The following is a 25712-nucleotide window of genomic DNA, read 5'->3' on the forward strand; positions in this document are numbered from 1 at the left end:
GGAAAAAGACAGTGATCATAATGAAGAGATATTAGGGAGTTTGAGGTCTTATGGTCTTAGTCAAAGTGTAGCTGAGTGTGGACGATGGCATGATGACTGAAGACTGTGAGAAGATCAGTACGTTGGACATAATTTCGAATTTAGGAATCTATTTAGGAATTTATATCTACTCTGTCAGTAACATCTCCAGTTACCTCTCTGTAGCGCTGTCTCTTTATTCCCACAGGTCCTGCTGCTAGTGCTGATAACACATCATCCACCTCAACAGTAAGTGGACAAAATCGAGTGCATGAGAAACGTTGTATTTTCTTCTTCGTTGAAGGCCACCAGGGGTTATGTAACATCCATGCCTTAGACATGAGTTACTGCTTCAGAGTGACTAACAAAGCTACTGTGTTTTAATCTAAAGGTTGTAAATGTAAATAACAAACTAGAATCATATACAGTTCACTTGGAAGACACGGCTGTTCAGGCTTTCCTTTATTTAGTTTTAACTATTTACACCATTTTAATCGCTGTTTCTTATTCTGTATTTAAAAGCACTTTGTGAATTGTGTTCATAAGCAGGGCTATATAAATAAACTTTACATTATTTTAAGCCATTTAGATAAGATAAGATAAGATAAGTCTTTATTGTCATTGCACAGTCATACATAGTACAGTAGTACAATGAAATTGGAAAAACTGTCCTACGTCGGCACTACATATAACACAACACGACACGATATGACACATCACAACGTAACAAACAACACAACACAGTATATTAACTTAGTATAAAAAAGAAGAATAAGTGTATGTGTATTGCACACTGTTATTATTGCACATTAATTATTATTGCACCTTGTTATAAATATAAAAATTATTGTTATCGTTTTAAACATTGTTACCTCCCCCTAAAAAGTCCAGGGAGGTATCCAGTCAGGTCAGCTATTTACATTGATCAGGGCTATTGCCCTGTTGTAAAAGCTGTCCTTGAGTCTATTTGTTCGGGACCTCAGCAGCCTGAACCTCCTGCCAGACGGCAGCAGCTTAAACACCCGGTATCCTGGGTGTGTGCAGTCCCGTAGGATGCTGCGTGCCCTCTTGAGACAGCGAGTGCTGTACAGGTCCTTCAGGGAGGGAAGAGGATGTCCAATGATTTTTTGGGCCATGTTGATGACCCTCTGGAGTGTGCTGTGGTTTGAACATATTTTCACTAAAATAATTTCCTGACAGTTTGTTATCGATCTGAACGCTGAATTATAAACATGTTTAGTGATATAAATAAAAATTTAAATTCATATATTCAAAATCTCATTAATCTGCATTCACAAGGCAACAACAACGAGACGTGTTTTTGCAAAGCAAGAAAAATAAAGACATCTGTCATTTTCAGACAATTCTGTTAAAAACAATTCCATTTTATTGATATAGCTCCAAATCACAATAGCAGTCACATCAAGGCGTTTTATATTGTAAGGTAAAGAGCCTAGAATAGTACAGAGAAAACCCCAACAATTAAACAACCCCTATGAGCAAGCACCTGGTGACAGTGGGAAGGAAAAACCTCCCGCAGAGCCAGGCTCAGGGAGGGGCAGCCGTCTGCCACCACTAGTTGGAGGTGAGTGGAGAGACACGGGACAGAAATTAATAAGAGAGACAGAAGTTAGTAATTACTAATGATTAAATGAAAAGCGTTGTGTGAGCTCATAGACAGTAAAAAAGGTGATTGAGTACATCAGGGGAAGCCACCCGGAGGTTGCGTGTCCCCTGCATATTGCAGCGTAACAAAGGAAGGTTTTAGGATCCAGCCCTAAGTATATGCTATATGCTATAAACCAAGCTTTGATTGCTGCCAAAAGCTGAGTAACACGTGTCTTTATCAGGAAGGTGACCAGACACCGCTTTGTTAGTCAGGCTTTTATCTGAAAGTAACAAGAGAGATATTTCATTTCAGGGCTATTTGCCAGAGATTCTCGTAAAACTTGTTGTTAATCTTGTAAAGCTCCAAATTTTACGACCAGACTGTCAATCTTTTCCTTCTCTTAAGGGATTTTTGTGCCAATCTGAAAGTGAAAAGTGAGGATAATAAGGGCAAAAATGTAAATAAATTTAATCCGAAAAAAGAATTGTTTTGGTTATAATCAAACCCCAATCAACTCGGGATAAAGAGCGTTTGACAGATTAATACATTCACCACAACCTGCTCCCTACATCACACTTGTCCCCCGGCATGATGGCTCATCTAATCCCAGCCAATAGAATTTCATCTGTTAATCAGAGGTCTGTTCAAGTAAATTGTCTTGATGCACACTCAATCATCCAGGTAAGGAAATCACAAAAGGTTGATTCAGTTCATCTGGACGTAGCGTTCAGGTGACGTCTTCAGTCTCAGCTGACTGCAGGTTTCCAATCTTATAAACAGTACATTTGCATAATGACTGAACCAGCCCACTGAAGGAACAATGGGCAGTAAGTTCAGTTCCTTGATAATTAGTATGCAAATTCTCATGGACATTGATCAGCAACCAATGATCAATGTCCATGAGAACCATTCACAGAGAAGACACCTTTCCAAAAGCAAACGCACTTGGTTGATGCTGAGAGTGGTGCTGTTGCTGAGGTTGGGGTCATCCTGTAATCTCTTACAACCTACCCCCAACGCTTCAGTGACTGGGATGCAAGTGAAGAGAGATGTAACATCGTACAAGGCCATGGTTTCATCTGCCTCCATCTCTCACGTCTCACAAAGTTTTCTCATGATAGTCTTTCTAGTTTGGCAGAATCGTGCACCTACCCATGTCTGCTGGACGTTGTTGTCATTACTAAGTGATGTGAGCGCCATATTACAATAAGTAAGCCAAACGAACAGCACGCAGCAAATAAGTCAAACGTCCTTCGTTGCCTGGTCTTAGACTTTTCTTGCTGAGCTAGATGAGCTTTCTCAGTTCATTCAAACACCTTTTGAAAAGGATGTTTGTTGTTGTTCATCAATGGTCATAAAATTTGCATCTTAATGATCAAGGAACTGACCTCCCAGCTCATTGTTCGTTAGTGGTGCTAATGGTGCAGTGGTGCAGTCATTGTGCAAATGTACTGTTTATAAGATTGGGGTCAGTCAGCTGAGACTGAAGAAGTCACCTGGATGAGTGACGACTCGTTTCAAGTTCATGTAAATTGTTGACAGGTGGACATAACCACTGGAATTTGCATTTTAAGTTCTCAACATTAGCAATTTGGCAGGGACCGTTTTGTTTGTTTGTTTGTTTGTGCTACAATTTATCATATTTTGATGAGAGGGTGGAGCGTTTTGTTATCTGCCTTGTTTAGCCAGTTTGATTAACAAGCAGCATTCATTACTTATATAGTTTTAACACACACACTTGCATACTTGTTAATCCAGTGTTTAAAACAGTTATAGTGGCCAGTGTCAGCTGACCTGTGGGCCCGAGCAGTCATGTCCATGACTTATAGTTCAATTAGGAAAACAATTCAACTATTTAATCATCAGGCCCAGATGTTGCTGCTAGCCCAAGCTAGTTCTGGTTTACAGCAAATTTGGGTATTTAGACGTTTTAGTTTGACAGTCACACATAACACAAACATTTTTCTAGCAAGTCTTGTGTTGGCTGTAAATGTCACATAGTTTATCAAATAAACTGAACATTGTTATAGTTGTATTGTATCTGATTTGCCCTTTTTGTTTTTCAATCTTACACGTAGGAACCAAAGAAAGACGCACCGGAGCAACCAGGCTCCTCCACGATAGATGTGGTCTCGGTGACAGAAGAAGACCTCCCTACTGTCGAGACCCCCACCAGTCTGAACATCAGCCCCCTGGGCAGCTTTGTCATTGAGCCACAGTCAGGGAACTATTGCACTAAACCCGCAGATCCCCAACCTCCACCCAGTCCAGCCATGCCCATTACCAAAGTGCAGCCATTTATGCATGGTGAGATGCTGTGATACTCCAGGGGTGAATATGTACTTGCATGACATAATGGAAATATTACTGTTCAAGGCTAAAACTAAAAGGAGATCAGCACAAAATCCAACTAAATACAATGCAAAAGATCTTTTACAGATTCAGCTCTTTCTTACATGAACGTCTTTACGTCTCCCTTTTTAAAATGACTTTTACAATTTGCTTTCTACCAAAAAGGTCTGAGTAATATTGAAGAAAATTATTTTGACAATCGTCTTGAAAAATGTCAAAATAATCTTGCTGCTAGATCAGTGTTTGCAAAGGGACACAGTGTGTTTCCTCGGATGTAAAATGCGATGACTAAATAAAGCACACAGTCAGTGTAATAAAGCCTAAACTTAAGAGCCATTTAGTGTTGGAGATGAAAAACTTTTGAAACTCAGGTGCTCATATTGTATATTGTTGGCACAGCGAATTTTCACTAACCCCGTCTGTCCACAGAAGATGACATGGATAAAAGCTGGAAGAGCAGAATCTTAGCCCATCGCTTTGCCGTTCTGATATTCGCTGTTTGCTGCATCCTCGGGGTGGCTGTCCTGCTCAGCGTTGGCCTTGGATGTAAGGAGCTCAGTGCTGTGGTAACTCTCTACATTTTGCAAAAATGGAGCCACTGAAGTGTCAGGATTGTTGCACGTTCGATATGTCACGTGGTTGGTGGTCACAACCTTAATAGGACTGTGTGAAGAATGACCAAGAATGACAGAGGCAGAATTTAGTGGAGCATTATTTTTATTTATCAAAGCTCTAATTCACAAAACTTAACATGGCAACTCAGACAGAATCACACAAATTAATAAAATGTTCAGTAAATAATCAATAAATACAAAAAATACTGAAACAAAAATAACATTTACTCCACACAAGCAACTTATTACAGACCAGCAGAGGTGTTCCTGCCTGGTGCCCACAGGAAACAATGCAGGTTGCCCATCTTTTCTCTTTATGTCTGCAGTATTACCGAACACTGAACAAGATCATTCAGTACTTCTAGAACCTTCCTTATCGACAGTTTCATCTGTGCCTACAGTGGGCCTGAGCTGTTCGGGGAGGTTTCAGTGTGGCTCCTCGTCTCAGTGCATCAACAGCATTTACCTGTGTGACGGAAAACTTCACTGCAAAAATGGGGAAGACGAGCTTGGCTGTGGTAAGACACACACACACACACACACACACACACACACACACACACACACACACACACACACACACACACACACACACACACACACACACACACACAGCCATACTAGTTTTTTAATATTTCCACATGTGGAAATACAGCAACTGTACGTTTAGCTAGCAGACACATTTTGTGCAAACTGTGCAGAAATATTTGTGCTTCTGCTGGGATTTTTTAACAGTTTGAAATGAAGTGGCCACAACTTTAGTGACATCTACAGCACCACAAGCATGAGAAGAAAAAAGGATGTGTTGAGGGTGTAAACAGGCTGTGGGATGACACTGTTTTCATATTACTGTGTGAGTTTCTCCGTGTGGTCAGCTCACAGCAATGCCAGCCTGCAGGACAAACACACAGGATCTGGGGGATCTCAGGTGGACTCCCATACAACCAGGCCTGGCTCTGCTTAGCTCCTGAGCTCAGATGTGCTCAGTTGGCATTAACTGAAGATGCCAGAACAGCAGTTCTATGTTTTAGAAAACAGGATAGTGTACCGTCTCCCTTCTTGTAATTTCCTGTCTGTGTCGCATGTGTCTGTCTCTCAGTGCGTCTGAGTGGCAGAAGTTCAGTCCTGCAGGTTCAGATCCAGGGAAAATGGAGGACAGTCTGCTCAGAAGATTGGAACAACAGGCTGGGCAGAGCTGCCTGCAAGCAGCTTGGATACTCCAGGTTGCACCAATGTTTCATTCATTTCTGCAGTGTCTAGTTGTCAGGCTGAGATGATACATTTCTTATTCGTGTCCTTTTTTTGTTTAGCACATTTTCTTGTTTTGGATGGACTTTTAAAAAGTGGACCACTGCTCCAAAGGTGGTGGACCAGTGGTCCATTTGACCAGAGTAAACTATCTCCAATTAAATTACAGTACAGTTACTGCAATAGACTGGGAAACTGTCTGGGATGTATTTTATTTATTAACTTGTGGAAGATGGAACATCCATGAATACTGTAACATCTGAGATACTGATAATATAGTACTAGAGATACTATATGTCCAAAAATATGAAGAAAACTTATTCAGTTTGTGTCCAACGTCATCTGCAACTGACATCACTTCAAAATAATGCTTGAAGGAAAGGATTGCTTACTTGGTTAAATGGCTGTTACCTTGAACCCTCCCTCCTTGTGTCCCTGCTCTGTTCACATCAGTGATTCTCTGTGACTGTGGTTCGATGTTCGGGCTTGTTATTATGCTGCAAAATGAATTTGGCTAGTTTGGTTTATGCTGGCAGCAGAAGATAAATTATAAAGACTGCTGAACCAAAAATGTATTTAAAAATGAAAGTAAGAGTCAAGTCAGCTTTAATTGTATAGCACGTTTAAAAGACATTAAGTGTCATGAAACTAAACTCTTACTGCACATAAGAGAGTACAGTTAGAGTTTAGTTGGAGCTGAAAACAACTGTGTTTACAGGGCTTTTATCATTCCAACTACAGTAAGAAATAGATGGTTTAGGTCACAGAGTAATTATGGTTTTGAAACAACAGTAACCGTTGGTTTAACAGAGACAATTTTGCAACGTGCATCACCTTCAGAGGAAAAGACAAACAGGACTGTCAAACCCTGAAATGTATCTGTGTGAGCCGTAACAGATCCAAGACATGAAAGTCTCACAGGATGTCAGACTATGAAGGATAGATATATGAAGATATATGAACATAACCCTGACCCTTTTGTTTTTCAGTTATTTAGAGTCTTTCTTCATCTCTCTGACCTACATTGAGAAGGACCTTCAGACTGACCTGATGTCTTTTCACTGGAACAAGTCACAGATAATCAAGCTTCAGAACGCCCCATCTATCAGGTGTACACACCTTTTGTCCTGTTTGAGTAAATGGAAAGTGTGTATTTGCCCCAAAGTGATAACACTGCTGTTGTCATCCAATTAGCCAATCAGAATTTAAAAAAAAGAAAAGAAGAAATTGCGCCTCAATATTAACCAGTCAAACAAAATACTCTCCAAAAACGGTCTGTTACACAGCAATGAGCGCTATAAATATTTTCACGAAACTATGAAAACATTACAAATTCAAAAGAGACAAACTGTTACTATATCAGCCACATCTGAACTCTACAGACGTACCCTGCATGAAAACATCAAAGACTTCTGATGACCACAGACTGCTACAGAACACTATTGAAATCAATTCTGCCAAAGTATTCACTCACCCAACCAAAGCAAATACTTTGGGTAAAACAGTGTGCAAACATACACTTTAGTATCAAGAACACTTTACTATACAGACCAGAGGAGCCAGACATCAAATTACAACCCACCAATTACCTCGTGATCTACAGCTGTCCAGTGGCTGAGCATTTAAAGAGAAGAAGTAGAAGAGGTCATATTAAAGCTTAGAGGGAACGAGATTAATAAAAGATCTTTTAGTCCAGTACACCATCAAAGTATTTTGAAGCTTTCGTTTTAAGGTATAAGAGTGTTTTAACTTGTTGTACGTGTTCAGTTCGGCTGAGCTTCCGTGTCATTTGACCTATGGTTTCTATTTCACCACAGTAAGACACAGTGCAGCTCAGGGCTGGTGACAACTCTAAAATGTCTAGGTGAGAAAGCATGCAGCATTTGTTTTATTGATGTTTTTATTATATAAGAAAGTTTTCCACACACTTTACTTGTTCTGTGTTTTGTCATATTACAGCCTTATTTCAAAATGGATTAAATTAGCTTTTCACTTCCAAATTCTGCAAACAATACCCCATCATGACAAAAAAAGGGAAAAAATATAACATGCGTATTTAAGTATTCACAGTGTTTGCTCAATGCTTTGTTGAAGCACCTTGGACAGGATTTACAGTTTTACATCTTTTCAAGTATGATGCTACAAGCTTGCCACACCTATTTTCCTCTATTAATCAACCACAGACCAAGACAGACTTTAATTCATTTGAAAGCCTGATGCTTAACATTGTCCAACCCAGCTGTGAAACTCAGAAACCAGTCTTACTTGTTATCATCTATCGTCCACCTGGGCCTTACACAGAGTTTCTGTCTGATTTCTCAGACTTTATATCTAATTTAGTTCTGAGCTCAGATAAAATAATTATTGTGGGTGATTTTAACATCCATGTAGATGCTAAAAATGACAGCCTCAACGTGGCATTTAATCTGTTATTAGACTCAATTGGCTTCTCTCAAAATGTAAAAGAACCCACCCACCACTTTAATCACACTCTAGATCTTGTTTTAACAACGTACGACTCTGGATACTGTAGCTCAAAGGTCTCTAATCAGAAGTACCTGACTCCGTGGTATAATTCTCAAACACGTAGCCTAAAGCAGATGACTCGTAATCTGGAGAGGAAATGGTGTGTCACAATTTTAGAGGATCATCATTTAGCCTGGAGAAATAGTTTGCTGCTTTATAAGAAAGCCCTCCGCAAAGCCAGAACGTCTTACTATTCATCACTGATTGAAGAAAATAAGAACAACCCCAGGTTTTTCTTCAGCACTGTAGCCAGGCTGACAAACAGTCAGAGCTCTGTTGAGCCAACCATCCCTTTAACGTTAACCAGTAATGACTTCATGAACTTCATCACAAATAACATTTTTATCATTAGAGAAAAAATGACCAGTAATCATCCCACAGATGTAATATTATCTACAGCTACTCTTAGTACCATTGATGTTAAGTTAGACTCTTTTTCTCTAATTGATCTTTCTGAGTTAACTTCAATAATTACTTCCTCCAAACCATCAACGTGTCTTTTAGACCCCATTCCTACAAAACTGCTCAAAGAAGTCCTGCCATTAATTAATGCTTCGATCTCTAATGATCGGCTATGTACCACAGGCCTTCAAGCTGGCTGTAGTTAAACCTTTACTCAAAAAGCATCTCTAGACCCAGCAGTCTTAGCTAATTATAGGCCAATCTCCAACCTTCCTTTATATCAAACATCCTTGAAAGAGTAGTTGAGTAGTGGTGAAGAGCTGCAGTCCTTCTCTACAGAGCAACGCTCTTGGTCACCTCTATGACTAATGGTCTTCTACCCTTATTGATCAGATTGGCTGGTTGGCCAGCTGTAGGAAGAGTCATGGTCTTTCTTTCATTTATGAATGATGGTGGCTGCTGTGCTCTTTGTTGTGGAACATTTTCTTTACCCTCTCCCTGATCTATCCCTCAATACAATCCTGTGCATTTTATGTTTTTTATTTTCAATAAATTTGCAAGAATTTTGAGTTTATTGTATGTAGAAAGGCGTGAGGTGAAAACTTAAATTTAATCGATTTTAATCCTTCATTGCTTTTTTTGAAATAAAGCTATAAAATATATAAATATAGAGCAAATATATATATCCCCTACAATTAGGAGAGAGGAACCTGTGTCACTCTCCTTTGAAAACTAGTCTAAACAAACTACTCTAGACAAAAACTATTTTGTCTAGATTTAGCTTTAAGAGCATAGCAAGCAGCCTTCCAGTGGCCCTTTTTATGACAAAAGTTACAGACTTTGTCCAGGTTGTACAAGTTGACCTCTGATCCACCTGACTGGTCAGAAACACTAACAGAATCAGCACTAGCTTCAACTGTAGTACCAGGGTTATGAGAATCCCCCAAAACACACTCATGAGCCACCATATAATCTTCTGCTAGAGCAGCAGCTTCAGTAGCAGTGTTTGCTTTTTAATTGTTGATGTGCAACTATAGCCTCAAGAATCCAAATTTTAAACTGATCCAAGACTATAACCCCGTAAGCCTAACCCAGCCTACAGGGTTTGATGTGAACAGATAAACTCAAGATTGTTTGTCCTCCTTTTTTTCCAAGTCCCAAATCGTTCCCTGTAAGCGTAGAGAAAGCTGCTTTTACAATATAATAACTTAGAATAAAGAACCTTGAACTTTGTCTTTCTAGTAAACTTCCAGTGCAAACTGTAGCATTAGTGTCACCAGTATCGAACTACTGTCATTGATGTGAAACATGTTCGAGCAAGGAGAAAAAAGTTTTCTGAATCATTTTCATTAAATTTTGACAACAGTGTCAGGTTGCACAAAATATAATACTTTTCAGTCCAATGGTAAAATAAAGAATACCGCAGCTCAACAAGATTTCAGTTTTCCACTTTTAATCAAATATAGCCTATATCTCTCCGCAGCTTTCAAAACACATTCTCTCCATTGCTAACTGCTTCTCATTTTCTGCATTTTGTTTCCTTGCATCATGTTCTAGCAGTAATTTAAGCAACTCATTTTACTGCAACTCGTTCTGACACCTGGCAGAGAAGAACTAGGAACAGCTGAACCAAGTTCCCTTGTACATGAATCAAAACAGCCATTTCACTTAAATTTGCTTGGATACTTTAAACGTGTCCATAAACCTCTTGTCAAATCTCAGTCTCATAATGATCTATTGATCATCACTATTAATGAGATAAAAGCCTTAATAAAGGAATCTATTTAGCCATATTTTTACAACACATGAGTCAGAGGATCAATTGACCTCCTCTACATGTCATGCTAAAACCCAAACATTGCTGCTTCCAGGGTACAAACAAATCCAGAAGAGTACAAATCCCTTCTCATATACTGCCTGCTTATAAAGCATAACCTGATACTTAGCCTACTCTTCATGCAGTGTCAATGCCAGATTGGCTGTCTGTATCTGGAAGTCCCCCGGGATCTCAGCTTGGTCATTCTCAACCACCCTGGGGGGCATATCCCATTTTCACTTCCAAGGGGCTTCCTAGCCATACTTGACACAGATGTCACTGTGTACTATTCTAGCCACTAGGTTATGGCGCTCCATGTATGCCCTGCCTGGTGTGGTAAACTCCAGCTCCTTTCAATCTTGTGCTTAGAGCTTGTTCCTGTGCTGCCATGATTATTGCCTCTGTCCTGTCTTTCAGTCCAGCTTTGTCCAGCCATTGTTAGGATTTCTCAATATTAGTTACTTCTTCTATCTGCCAGTACATGTTGTACAAGGGCACGTCCTTCTATAATGGTTTCTCTTCTCGCCCCTCTTCTTTCTTGGGTTTCTGCTGATGGAGAGTGGTTTAGACACACACTAGTCCTTGGCCTCCTTTCTTCTGCTTCTGCTGGACTTGGGGTGAAACCCTCGTGGCATGGTAAGGAGCTTTCTTGACCTGATGTAAGTGTCTTCTGTCTTCTCCTTTGACCAATTATTGTATCAGCAGGGTATCTGACAAACAGCAGGGCACAGGTGTTGGCCGGATCTTTTTCTTCCCATTCATCTGAGTCCTCAGGACTTACCTTACTCTGCAGGTATTTGGTGGTTACAGCTTTTCTAGCAGCCTCTTCATGGTTCATATTTGCCTTTGGGATTCTGAGGTCCTTGATGTCTGTAATGTTGTCTTCTCCCACTCTTTGTTACCATCTGACTACACTTCTCCGGACCGGATGAAGTTTCAATGTCACTTCTGTTAGATCTTAGTGGTGTGGATCAGTGAACTGATGTCTCGTTCACTCCTGGCGAAAAGATTGATGTCATCCATGTAGAGGGTGTTTGCTCCATTCGGAATTCGGTATCTGTAGCCAGACTTGCTGATGATCTGGCTGGGGGGGGGTTTAGGCCTACACCGAACAGTTAACCTCTTGTGTTTTTCCGCCCATCTTCATTTTATTCTTGATGACGGCTCTTAGGGTCCTGTTAATCTTGTACAGTTCTAGATATTAGAATATGAACCATGTGCCTATTCATGTTAGCCGCTATGATGCCAGGAGCATCCGTGTTGTGCTGAGGCAGATTTTTGGCCAGTAGTTGGATGGGACCAGTCCCTTTTGGAGATTCTTGAGGATCAGGACTATCTGGCCTGCAGCTGGTCATTCTGGGTGCATCAAATGCATTAGCAGCTGGTTAGTTTGTGCTGCCAGACACTCATTGAGTGCAGTTAACTTATTGAGCAAGTTGGAGAGCAGGCCCTGGTCCTGTCCAACTCTTCATGCTGTTTCTTGGATGTCTCCCATTGTGACTGTGACTGAAGCATGTTCAGGGTGGAGATTACCATGGTCTGCTCTTAGATCCACCAACCACTGAGCATTATTGTTATGCAATCCTTCTCCCATATGCTCTTCCAGTAGTGCTGCACCTCCTGCCCTGGTGATGATGTTCTCAGACTGTTCCTCTGGCACTGAAAGAACATCTTGGATGGTTTAATGGAGAACATCTGGTTTATCCTTCTGACTTTTATCTCTCTATATCTGCCCAATCATTTATTGATAGGGACCTAGAAGAGAGAGACCTAATGTTTAATAAACCAAATTTAACTGTTTTGCTGCGATTTAAGCATTGTTTAAATGCTTAAATGTGATGCTTAAATCGGTATAAATGGTAGAAATTTGTTTTTTCAGCAGGCCAGGCATTCCAAAATCTGCTTCTTTTCCCCTTCTTTTAGGCTTTAAGCAGTGGAGTTGCTGCATGTTTCAGATCATACCTGCTGCATAATCAAGGCCTAAGGGCTTAAGATTCAGGGCCTAAACTGAAGGCGAGACCTTCTCCTTCAAGATTGTTTAGTACAGAGCAAGGTTTCATCAAAGTAGCAGTAGTAGTGGCTTTTTTTTGGTCAGCAGTATTGAAGTCGTTACCCCACAAATGTAAGGTATTACACATTACTCATCACTTTCATTGCTACTAATTACATTTACTAAAAGTAACATTTTCTTAAAAGTAATCCATTACATTCCTTAATTCTTCACTGGAAAAACAAATTCTTTACGCTACTTGTTGCATTAGTTTGTCGTTACTCTGTAAAATTACTAATTTACAAAACACGCATTATTTCAAGATGCAGTGGTCAGCACAGAAGAAAGTCCTGGGTTATGTAAGTGTGATTGGCTGTCTGTCTCTCTGTGTCAGCCCTGCAACTGCCTGGGCAGGGTAAGCCCCTCCTCCTGCCATATGGCAGCTGAGATGGGCTCCAGGATCCCCGTGACCCTGAAATGGATAAGCCCAGGAGACATTATATCAAATGTTTATTATTTATTTGGCTTATTAACCTCAACATACGACAATGCTGCAAAAAAATTAATTTTCAAGTACAAAAATAAATACCAAACCAGTTTATAATCAGGTGGACGAAAAGATCCATTCACTGATTGTATGTACAATATGCATAAACTTTGAACTATTTACAGTGAAACAACACAGAAGATCAAACAACATAACATAAATTAAAATATGTAAAACTCAAAAAAAGCATCCATGTAACAATTTTAACAACTGAAGTGTATCACTTATTTCCTCACCTTTCCAGCTTGTTATCTTTGTAGTGCTATACTCTTTCTCTGTCTCAGCCCCCCCCCCCCCCTTTTTATTTTGTGTGTGCTGAGTCTGTAACCCCTCCCCCCGCCCTTCCCCTTCCTGCTCAGTGCATAGCAATGACTATTTGATGTCCTGTAGTCGGCCAATCACACACAACTTGAACAGAAAAAAAACAGAAAGGAAAAAAAGAAAAAACTAAAGCTCTAAAAGAAATTTCGTTCCCAGCCGACACACTGTCACTATAGGACAGTACTAACCTTCTGGTGGTGACACTATAACTGCTTGACACTTTGTTTCTCTGTGCCCTCAGATTGCGGTCTCAGGCCTCAGTACAGGACACGTATTGTTGGAGGTAACATCACGAAACAAGGCCAGTTCCCCTGGCAAGTTAGCCTCCATTTTAGGAATGAACACCTGTGTGGAGGCTCCATCATATCACCATACTGGGTCATCACTGCAGCACATTGTGTGTATGGGTGAGTCAATCAGATGTAGATATTTTACATTCTCTACAAACATCTGGTTCTTCTTAATACTGACAACAAAGGCCTGTTTGTTGAGCGGGCATAAAAACACTATTATGCTTATGTCTGTTAAGTCCTTGTTGTATCCAAGGGTTCTTCTCCTAATGCCTGGCAGCTCCAACTTTGCCTAATGTATCCACTATCCCTCTTCTGCACATGTCCAAACCACTTCAGGTTGTCACGGTCTGTGTGGCAGACCGTGGGGATGAGAGGAATGAGGACCCAAGATGCAGGACTTAATGATGAAGGCAGTGTGTTTATTTACAGTGGTGTAATAGTTCACAGAATAAATCCCCGTGTTTTCCCCTTGACTTCCGTGTCGTCTCTTCACCCACAAGTCCGTGCTCTTCCTCTCCTGTGTGCCCTCGCACCCTGTGCTCGCTGCTCTTGTCTTCCCTGCTCCTTGCTGGAGAAAATAACAAAGAGGCAACTTGTCAGGACACTCGACTACCGCAGGCATGCACTCACCGGACTTAACATTTATCACCACTAACATGGAGTCTCACACAACAATCCCACACCGAGGAGCACTCAGCCACAGTCTTAAGAAGCTCCCCAACGACGCTTCATTAGCTGCAGGTGTATGTGATCATCTACTTCAGGTGTGGCCATCCTCTAGACAGGACACGCCCACCAGGCCTACCTGAAAAGTCCTTTCAGAGAGGCGGGCTCTCGCTTCGGCCACTAAGAGAGTTGGAGATGGTTTTGATCTGACCAATGAGCCGAATTTACGGCCTTCTGACGAGTGAAGCGTGCAGAGTTTTTTTCAACCAAAACAGCTTTGCAGACTCTCCAGAAACACACAAGTCCTTACCAGCTGCCCCACAACCCAGTGTTTCAGATGGCTGAAAGAAATGTTTGATGGCAAAAGGCAATGCAGTGTTGAGGTTCTAACGTTTAAATAAGAAAATGCCAAGAGGAGACCAGCAGCCCTGAGTCTGCATGCAAAACATGAAAAACTCCAAAGCAGATGCTTGTTCTTACATAGCTGCACATATTCTTTGTTGTGGTACTTTTCTGTTCCAATGAAACAAGAAGATCTCATTTTAAAGTCCTTTTTTTTTGCCATCCTGTGATTGCATTTGCCATATTCTCTTAATATCTTCGAGCTATTTCCAAGAATGCTGATGTTAGATTCAGTTTTAAAGCTGGATGTGATCTTAAAGTCACTCTCACAGCACTGATTTTAGAGTAATGTACAATAATTGTAATGTCATTTAAATTTCCAAACGGCAGTCAGGGTTATGTTGAAGTACAGGCTGTATGGAGGACCGTACCTTATCTGTTAAGCTCGCCTTTATGACACCATGTCTGTGTGAATTACTGACATGATATCAACATACCAAGGAGTTTATGACTTGTTTTTCTTTTATCAAAGAAAAGATGGAAAACTTGAAGTTACAGCACAATTTCTCCAAATGTGTGCTTCTTTTTAAGCCAGGGTGCTTTTACAGCATTCACATTAGCTCAGGTGATAAAAATACAATGACCACACAGACAGGAAGTGAACTTTAACATTCGAGGTTCTGTTCGAGTCTTTCTTAGATGATGTGAACAGTCTCATGGAGCTTCTTTTTTATTTATTGCAAATCACTTGTACTTTATTTGAACACATGCAGGGAGCTTCTGTGATGCATTTACTTCTCGTGTTCCCATCTTGTATTTCTAAAACCCAACTTCTGTGTTTGCTCTGTAGAAACACCAATGAATCTAAACATTCACAGATTTCATCAGTACATCTTCAACATTTTAAGTCTTTGTTGTTTTTATGTTTTACATTTTTAAAAAGTTTCAACATTTTCTGTTTTCAAAGCACAGTGGCATGGAAAAAGATTTTTCTGCTGCTGCAGAAATGATTGTCCCAGAATGATTCTGGGATTTTATGGTCAAACATTGTGATTTCCTAACTGTGTGTGGAGTAACATGAGCTTTCTCTGATGATGTAAGTGTCCTGACCAAGAATGGTTCAGGATTAAACAACACAAACTGTTTTGATAGCAGAAACGGTCTATCTTACAGCTCTCAGAGGTTACAGACAGTTTTACAGACACATCCTTTTTCATGTCTGTTTACGTGGTTTTTGTGTATATAGTTATTCTCAATAGTACACGCATCGTCTAACTTTTCTTTGCTCTACAGTGTAAATGTAGGAACTTGCAAGTTTTTTTCAAACTCTCACAATTTAACACTCAATGCCAAAAACAGGGTTGACCCATGTTTCTATGATGTCTGCTTCAAATATGTACAGCTCTGAAAATCCCTTCTTCTTCTTTTAAAGTAATGTAGAACATGATCTCTCTCACTCTTTGTGTCTGTAAAAAAGAAAACCACAAACTGGTAATCGCGTAATAATAATAATAATAATAATAGCTTAATAATGCAGAATTGTGATATAGAAATAAAAAACTGAAGTTGTGCCTATTTGAACACGTTGCCTGCCTGCAGCACTGAAGGACTCTGTGAGAGACGTCTGTCTCGCCCTAGCAGCACCTGTCCCTGTCCTCCTCTTCACTTTGCCTCAACATATTTCATCCTATTCTGTGATATGATTTACTCTGAGGTGTTTGACGAGGTCAGTGCTGTTGCCACAACATCTCACTTTCTTGCCACATGTATCGCAAACCGTGTCGTGGCCGTTTGTGGAGATAAAATACGTCCACACATGACTCCGTTTCACTCAGCCATTGTTGTGAGTGCGCACGCCAGTGGCTGCAACACATTTATACAGCCGTGTTTCGCACATGACTATGAAAGGCGGAAGAGGAAGTAGTTCCTTCCGATTTAGACGATCCGAATGATATAGTTTCTTTCCACTGTGTTCCTGTTAATGATAAACTACAAATTTACCCCAAAGTACTAAAATATCGATGAGAATCGATTCTAGAACATAAATTACTGGTATCGGAAGAATCGATATTTCAATATCAATCTGCACATCACTACTATCCACAGCAGCCTCTGACCTGATGACCTCAGCGCTCGGGAAGAGGGATGAGGTTTCAGCAGATCAGATATAAAATGGGGAGCTTGACCATGCAGGGCCCTTAAGGTTAAAACCAACATTTTAAAGTGAAACCTAAAGTTTCCTGGCAAGGAAGTTGTTGTTTAACCATTGCTTGATATCTGCCGGGCAATTACTTAAACAAGACCATTTAAAACTCAGACTTTGAAAGAACAGTGTAACTGAATGTCATCAGCATAGAGATGATAGGAAATATTGTTGTAATGCCTAATGATTTGGACCAGGGGGGAAATATAGAGCACAAAACATGGAGTACACTGTGTTTAATACGTTTAAAAGAGCATTTGTATCATGGTTCAATTTTACAAGCATCCTGTTTTATTGTGAAGAGCTTTGTAAGAAGAAGTGAATGTGGTTGTGATCGGTAGCAGGATTGAGAGAAGTTGCAACGGAAATTACAAGAAGATTTGTATTTGTATGAACCAGACTGCTTGATAGTCCGTGTCCATGCACACATTTTGCAAACCGCCTGTGAGAAGCTCGAAATCCACAGTGCAGCTGCTCACTTTTGTTTTAGCATCTTGGAGTTGTCCACTAATCACTCTGCATTCCTTCACACATAACTGTTTCGGTACATAAAACATGCCCTCCACCCTCTCGAAACATGAGACTACAGAGCCTATCAAAGCAGTATAAAAACATGTCTGTAATGAGTTGAAGTTTGACAGTGAAAAGACGTCCACAACAACCACATTTTGGCCCATACATGGAGGTCGTACAGACAACAACACTAGATGTTCAGTAGACATTGGAAAAAGATGTCTCCTGGCATTCCAAAACAACAATATTCAATTTCAATTCAATTTTATTTATACAGCACCAAATCACAACAGTCACCTCAAAGCGCCATACATTGTACAGTAGATCGTACAATAATGCATACAGAGAAAAACCCAACAATCATATGAGGAAGCACTTTGGCGACAGTGGGAAGGAAAAACTCCCTTTTAACAGGAAGAAACCTCCGGCAGAACCAGGCTCAGGGAGGGGCGGGGCCATCTGCTGTGATTGGTTGGGGTGAGAGAAGGAAGACAGGATAAAGACATGCTGCGGAAGAGAGACAGAGGTTAATAACAGATATGATTGAATGCAGAGAGGTCTGTTAATACATAGTGAGTGAGAAAGGTGACTGGAAAGGAAAAACTTTTTCCTTTTCCAGAGGATTCAGGGTCACCTGGTCCAGCCCTAACTATATGCTTTAGCAAAAAGGAAAGTTTGAAGCCTGATCTTAAAAGTAGAGATAGTGTCTGTCTCCTGAATCCAAACTGGAAGCTGGTTCCACAGAAGAGGCGCCTGAAAACTGAAGGCTCTGCCTCCCATATCAGCCAGCTCGCTCTATTTACCAGTCATAGCCCTGATTCTTTCCTCCTTTCTCCAATGTTTCCTTTTCTTTCTCTATCTCAAACAGGTTTTCCTCCTCTCCTTCTACTCTGTTTTCAGTAACATAATTTCCACGCTGAGTGGCTGTAGCTCAGGAGGTAGAGCAGCTCATCTGCTAATCAGAGGGTTGCTATTTTGGTGACTGTTCCAGCCTGCTTGCCAAAAACTTGTGGGCAAGCTACTGATCATTTCCAAAGTTGCTCTCTGATGAAGCCATCAGAGTATGACTGATGTTGTCTAAAATGCTTTGAGTGTACAGGTAGAGCAGAAAGGCTCTATAAGAACAAGTCAATGTACCACGCTGCTGGCCAACAACGGCTGAGGTCACGTTCAGTATGTTTATTTATTAAATGCAAACATCAGGAACATTTTAGATTGACGTAAGCTTTTCTCAGTTATCATCTGTTATTGTTCACACTTTGCCGCACTTATAAGATCACACTGAGGCTGATGGAACGACTGGGACAGACTGAGCCTACCCTATTTGTTGTGTGCTCATGTCTTTTTTCCGTTTTGTCCCCCCCACCCCCCGGATCTTTTCTTGCTGTTTGTGCTCAGGTTTGTAAACTCCTCCATGTGGGCGGTCTATGTGGGACTGACAGAGCAGCCGCTTCACGGGGCCCAGGCTTTGGCTGTTGAGAAAATCGTATACCATAATCGTTACCGACAAAAAGGACTCGACTATGACATCGCACTGATGAAACTGGCCAAGCAACTTGAAGTTAATGGTATTAGTATCCTTCAACCTCTCATTCGCTACAACTTTTTTCCTTGACAACACTCCCTAACACTCATTATTTATAGCCAAAGCTAGAGTGATCCAGGTGTCTTCATTGGCAGACTCACAGGATGCAGTTCAATCCCCAGACCAGGCAGATTTACTACTTTTGTTATTCACATTCTTTGTAGTTTACTTCATATTCCTGTAAGTGCATCTTTGTTAGAATGTCTTCAGCACATACTGCAAGCGAACAATGAGCATGGCTATGCAAATACATTTTACTACATACAACAGTAAATGCATCCTTATTAGTATAGATTTTACTACATAGAAAAGCACATATCAGAACACATCCCACTTCAAATGGGTTCCCAACAGTGATTGCACACTGAACACCAGTTGCCCCATGAGTTGGTGTACGTTCTCGGTTCACTGGTAAATCTAAATTATTGACGGCCTTATTTTTTTCCCATATTGTACTTTTAGACCTATAAACTGCATAGTGCACTGCATCAAAGATCGTTCCGTGTCTGGCAAACTTAAAATACGTGACAGCTATCAGATAATCTTCCTTTCAGTCCTGTTTAGGGATCTTTCACTCTCTTCCACTCTCTTCCCTAACCACAGCCACCCTGGGGCGCCTCTGTCAGTGCGCCCCAGGGTGGCTGTGGTTACAATGTAGCTTGCCATCACCAGTGTGCGAATGTGTGTGTGAATGGGTGGATGACTGGATATGTAAAGCGCTTTGGGGTCCTTAGGGACTAGTAAAGCGCTATATAAATACAGGCCATTTACCATTTACCATTCTGCTTTACTTTCTCTCCTAGGATATTTTCTTCCTGACCTTGGAGTCCCATAGATCAGATTGTATGAATAAGTCTGACATGTATCAGTAACACTTTTCCCTGCAGGCTCTGTGCAGCCCATCTGCCTGCCCAGCCATGGAGAGGAGTTTAAGGAGGGCACCTTGTGCTGGATCTCTGGTTGGGGTGCAACAGAGGAAGATGGTGAGTGTAGACATCTAAAGCTTATTTTGTATTCTGTTTAGTTAGGTGTTGTTTAGGGTGTTTTTGTGGGGATGGGGCCACATTTATATGGTTGAAATTCTTCTTTTTAACAGGAGACACTAGTGTTGTTCTGCGCTCAGCTGTGGTACCACTTATCTCCAACCAGAACTGCAACAAACCAGAGGTTTACAAGGGCTTAATCTCCTCCTGGATGATCTGTGCAGGATACCTGGAAGGTGGAATTGACTCCTGTCAGGTAGAGCTAGTTTCCTTTTGCACTAAAATGAGATATATTAGTTTTATGGGGAGGAGGTGGATTGCACAGATGAGAGTCTGAAAGGGAGAATGACAGAGCACAGATTTAAACTACTGTACGCGTTGCTATGACCACAAGCACGCAAACAAGGTACAAGGGTTGTAATGGCAAACCAGTCGATCCGAGTCGAGTCGAGTCTATTATTAAATTCCGTTCTTTGTATTCTCTAACAGCAAAGAAAGACACGGCTCAAAGTGGTCTAACTCAAAAAATGATCTTTAATTTTACATTTTCCGGAAAATGGAGACTGAGCAGACACACAAACACGCCAGCCCAAGTCTGAGGCATCAGCACCCCGTCTTGCTATATTTTGCAGCACGTCACACCCAGTTTCGATACAAACATTATATAGTTCCTCTTTTCTTTGTGTCAAATTTCCGGTGCAGCTTTGCACTTCCTCTTTCTAAAGTCTGTTGCCAGGGCAACCTGTCACCCTTAACATAGTTCTCATCTGGGTCTGGCATACATAAAACAATATAATCAGACAATAAGCACTAAGATTATATATTAAATACATGACACAATCCGTGGCAAGTCGACATGATTAGGTAATAATGGAAAAGGGGCGTATGTATGTTTTCACCTATCTGGTGTTTCCAGGGGGACAGCGGCGGTCCGCTTGCCTGTGAGGACTCGTCTGTGTGGAAGCTAGTGGGAGCAACCAGTTGGGGCATTGGCTGTGCTCACATAAACAAGCCGGGCGTTTACACCCGCATCACACTCGCTCTCAGCTGGATCCACAAACAGATGGAGGTCAGTGTCCATATTTAAGGTCCCGATGTAGCAAATCTTGACTTGAGTCAAGTACTAATCCTGTCTGTCACATCCAGCAGACAATGTCTAAAAATGGATTCAGACTGATTATGAATGTAATATTACTATTAATGCACATGCAGCATTCTTGAGGCTCATCTACGCGCAACTGGTTTAAATGTCTTTACACACATAGCGGGTTTAGTCCGTGCGTTTTGATTAGCTTGTGAACAGATACACAAAGCGTTTTATTATGCAATGAAAATGCAAAAATGTATGCATCAGATGTCATCATCCACATAACTTATTCAAAGTTTGCAACATGCATATACAAAGATGCAATTACTTCTCATGTTAATGTTTAAGACGCTTGTGGTGGGGCGTGGTCTGCGGTGCCGTGCGGACGCACCTGTACGGCATCCGCAATCACGCCCGCCGTGTTAAAACACGGGGACTCAGGGGTTGGTGGTGGTTGTGATGCAAATGTTAAATAAAGAAAACATGGATCTGTGGTCCCGTCGTGCCTTAATTCCACCACAACGCTATATTTAGAAACTGAATCACTATCATTGCGAAGTTTGAACACAAGCAAGGAATTTGTCGTTGTTATATTCTATCTCTGTACCACTGTTTGTTGTGGTACAGAGATAGAATATATGGTACATTTCTATGTAAATATTACAAATATGAAAAAGAAATACACACAAAGAGAATATATACTAACTACCTACAGATATAGATCACAAATTAGAAATGAAGAAATATGTATGCAAGGTATATATAAGGTACGGCATGATATGCAAAGTGGCAGCAATCTTCTTCGCCCGTTTCAGTGTCCTGGAGGTGTGCAGGTCAAGGTCAAGGTCAAATTTATTTATAGAGCACATTTCAAAAAGCCGATGCTGCACAGAGTGCTTAACAATATAAAAGTAGCATTAAAAAGCAGCAATGTAATACAATAACAATATAAAAGAATAATAGGACTATAAAAGAATTAAAACAATAACTAAAACTATTTCAAATAAGATCAAAATGCTTGGGTCATAGTGTGTTAAAAGCCAGGGCATAAAAATGTGTCTTTATTAATGATTTAAATTGCTCAAGTGTTTGTGCAGATCTAATATTTAAGGGGAGACTATTCCAAAGTCTGGGACCTGCCACAGAGAAGGATCTATCACCACGAGATTTGAGATTAGTCTGTGGGATGGACAACATTAATTCTGAGCTAGACCTCATGGTTTTTCCTGGAGCATAAGCACAGAGGAGCTCAGACAGGTAAGGAGGGGCTCGGGCGTTAAGTGACTTAAAAACAAAAAGTAAAAGTTTAAATTGGATCCTGTAGGAGACAGGAAGCCAGTGTAAAGAAGCTAAAACTGGGGTTATATGCTCTCTCCGTTTGGTACCAGTTAGCAGGCGAGCAGCTGCATTTTGAACCATCTGAAGACGATGGATGGTGGCCTGATCTAGACCATAATACAATGAATTGCAGTAGTCTCATCTGCAAGTAAGGGAAAGGTGAATAACACGCTCAAAGATGTTAGCCGGGAGGTATGGCTTTACCTTGGCTAGCTGCGTTAACTGAAAGAAGCAGGACTGAACTACTGCACTCACCTGCTTATTCAATTTAAAAGAACCATCAATATAGACACCGAGGTTTTTTACATGTGTTTTACAATACGAGGAAAGGAGGCCCAGAGTGCTGTCGATATGATTAAGTTTCCAAAAATGACAACCTGAGTTTTATTTTCATTTAGCTTTAAAAAATTTAATGACAACCACTTTTTGACATCGTCAAGGCAGCGTAATAAGAGCTGCGGATGGTCTGACCCTGCTTTTAAAGGTAGATAAATCCCTAAATAGGTCTTGTAGGGAAGGCAGATTGCAGCCAATTAAAGTGTAAGTGTAAGGACTTCACTGTCTTACACAGGGTTCATACGCCTTTTTCAGGGTCAAATTCAAGCACTTTCAAGGTCCCTTTTCAAACTTTTGCAGCACATTCCCCCCCCTCCCCGCCAAAAAAAAAGAATGCATGTTTCAATTCACATCACCTCATAAAGACCATGTGAAAATTAAGACAAATCATCCTAGGTGAACTTAAACACCTTTGTTCCCCTTTTGTTAAGACATAGAAAAACGCACCATACAAAAATACTGCAAATGGAAACGGTCGCCTTATATACATCGTGTATAAACTCAAAATGCACATTTCACTTAAAAATTAAGATGTGAAAATGTGAACAAATCAACTTGTTAGAGATATTCATCTCCTGTTGACCCCCCCCCCAAAAAAAGAATAAATAAGTCTTCTCATCAGATATTGATGCTTCTTTCCTGTGTGACAAAAAAATAGGAGACAGATGTTTGTTTGTTTTTTAAGGTAATTCCCAATAAAACTAACTGTTTTACTGCTAACTACATTGCTGTCTGTATTATTGCTGAAGTCCTAAACGTCACCTTTAAAGTGTTTGTGCTAATAACATCATGCACAGTCAGACAGGCATGGAGAACAGCACTGACTGGGAGGCTTTGAACAGATCACATAGTTCAATTCAACATATAAGACTTTAAGGATGCACAAGCATCCACTTAAAATCTATTTAATTTATCATCTGTGATATTATTTTGTACAAATCCAGTGTATTTTGTTCATCTGCCTTAAACAGGCAGCCTTAAAATATGAAATATTCATATACAAATACACATATAAATGTGTGAACTGTCTCAGTGGCTGATTGTGCCCCACAGGCCTCAGTGTGAGCTTGAAGACATTTATAATGTTTAAGTAGTTTAATGTGTCGGTGCTGACGATAAACACATTTTGAATGAAAGCCGGGGAACTTTGGTGGCACAGAAACAAGAGGCTATTCTTTGTGACCATATGGATCACTCATATTACCATTATTTCACCCAAAGGCACCAAGTTAATACTCAAAAAAGCTGCAGCTATACACACAAATATAAACAGTACTTGGTGACAACTTTGCTTTTAGCCTCTAACCCTCTGGGGTCCAGGGTACAATTGGCCGTTTATGACTACTTTTGATTTGGCCTCTATATTTCACCTTTAAAAACTGTTTATCTTGCCAATCTGTTGTTTACTCATTTTGACAAACTGTATCAGCACAATTTATCTAAATTCAGACAAAATTTAAAATAAGAGTAGAAAGTGATATTTTTGACTGTAAAAACCAGAAGCATGTTTAATGAATCATTTTCATAACTTGAAATGCAAATAGAAATTGTACATTTTTAAAAAATATGCACAAGTTTTGCAAACAAAGTATTTACCTAAAAATGCAGCCAAGGCTCAGACGTTTTTTATATAACCCTTTAAAACTATTTACAGAACAATCAGCTGTTCTGCATCAAAGAAGAAGGCACACAAATTATTTATGCAACTCCAAAAAATAGTTTGTGTCACTATAACACAGATGAGAACAGCACAGGGATAAACCTGCAGGTCTGACAGCAGGTGTGTCACTCAGCGTTTACACTGCAATCTGCCTTTTTTGCAGCAACTGTGACAATCACTTGTAGAACTGACACACAAAACAAAACAACGACTACACTACACACTAACTACACAAGACAACACACTAACTTGAGACTCCAAACACGGTAAACGTCACAAATGTCTCATGTATCAAAACTCTCTCTTGCCGGTCACTCCTAAAACTTCCCCCTCTTCCCAAACAACCAGATGCCACATGTTGCCATATCATTTTTTGATTGGTCGACGTGGTATATTTTTCCACCAATAGGGAAGTAGTGTGTATTTTCCTTTTCTTTTTTCACTCACAAGCAAAGCGTGTCTGCTAGCGCTCTCCTTAGAAAACGCCGTTTTTACCGTTTCTTCCCGGAGTAAACGCCACTGTTGTATTAATAGTAATAATAATCATAATTTTAAAAAATAGCATGTGTAACGTACACGTACTGGAAAATTATTTACTAGGACTCACCTATCATGCGACTGGAGAGCGCAAACTCCACCATTGTTGTTTTCCATCAAACACTCATTAAAACAGCGGCCTACAGGTATGTTAGCGCACTCATCCCCGACTGTCCGAGGGAGGGGCGGGGTCACACGTTGAAACAGACGCAAGGCAGCCAGGCGGGGAAAATTTGCTTTTACATTTTGCGACTCATTTTATTTCTCTATCTGATAAGAAAACTATTCAATCAGATAGTTATTTGTGGTGAATGAAATACAGCTATACTTCCACCTTGAAAAGACAACATTAAAATTCAAGCATTTTCAAGGATTTCAAGCACCCGTACGAACCCTGTGTACAGGCAGAAGAGCAGAGGAGAAAGTACACAGCCCTGATGCACTGGAAGTCTGAGACGTGCCTGCCCAGTCTCGTATGCTGCCTGCTGTCAGACAGGAAGTGCAGGTGGGAGCAGGAAGAATCAGCTGGGGAGCTTGTCCTGCAGCAGAGGCGGGATGATTGTATTCAAAGCAATACTAAGAAATGTCACTTGCATAGGTTCCAGTGCAGTCCCATGTTAACAGCATCACCTACTGACCTGCTGGCTCTGTAAGTGAAAAGGAGGTCCACATGAGGGTCAGTGATGGATCTGAGATGATATAGTACCAGACGCTCAAATGTCTTCA

General features: G+C 40.6%; 1 protein-coding gene across 1 annotated transcript in view; it reads left to right on the plus strand.

The window, feature by feature from the left end:
* tmprss3a (transmembrane serine protease 3a) overlaps nt 1–25712 on the plus strand; it is a 26094-nt gene continuing 382 nt past the window's right edge. Inside the window, exons 1-13 of the mRNA XM_085248720.1 lie at nt 1–117; nt 227–267; nt 3706–3934; nt 4409–4525; nt 4995–5111; nt 5693–5816; nt 6831–6950; nt 7659–7705; nt 13685–13850; nt 18859–19028; nt 19933–20028; nt 20142–20284; nt 20945–21097. Coding sequence (XP_085104846.1) covers nt 90–117; nt 227–267; nt 3706–3934; nt 4409–4525; nt 4995–5111; nt 5693–5816; nt 6831–6950; nt 7659–7705; nt 13685–13850; nt 18859–19028; nt 19933–20028; nt 20142–20284; nt 20945–21097 — 1551 coding nt within the window. The 5' untranslated portion in view covers nt 1–89. The remainder of the gene's footprint in view (nt 118–226; nt 268–3705; nt 3935–4408; nt 4526–4994; nt 5112–5692; nt 5817–6830; nt 6951–7658; nt 7706–13684; nt 13851–18858; nt 19029–19932; nt 20029–20141; nt 20285–20944; nt 21098–25712) is intronic.

This window comes from Mchenga conophoros, linkage group LG16, assembly GCF_057382185.1.
Source record: "Mchenga conophoros isolate Kocher_MC1m ecotype Shallow Benthic linkage group LG16, M_conophoros_male_GT1.1, whole genome shotgun sequence".
Taxonomy (NCBI): Eukaryota; Metazoa; Chordata; class Actinopteri; order Cichliformes; family Cichlidae; genus Mchenga; species Mchenga conophoros.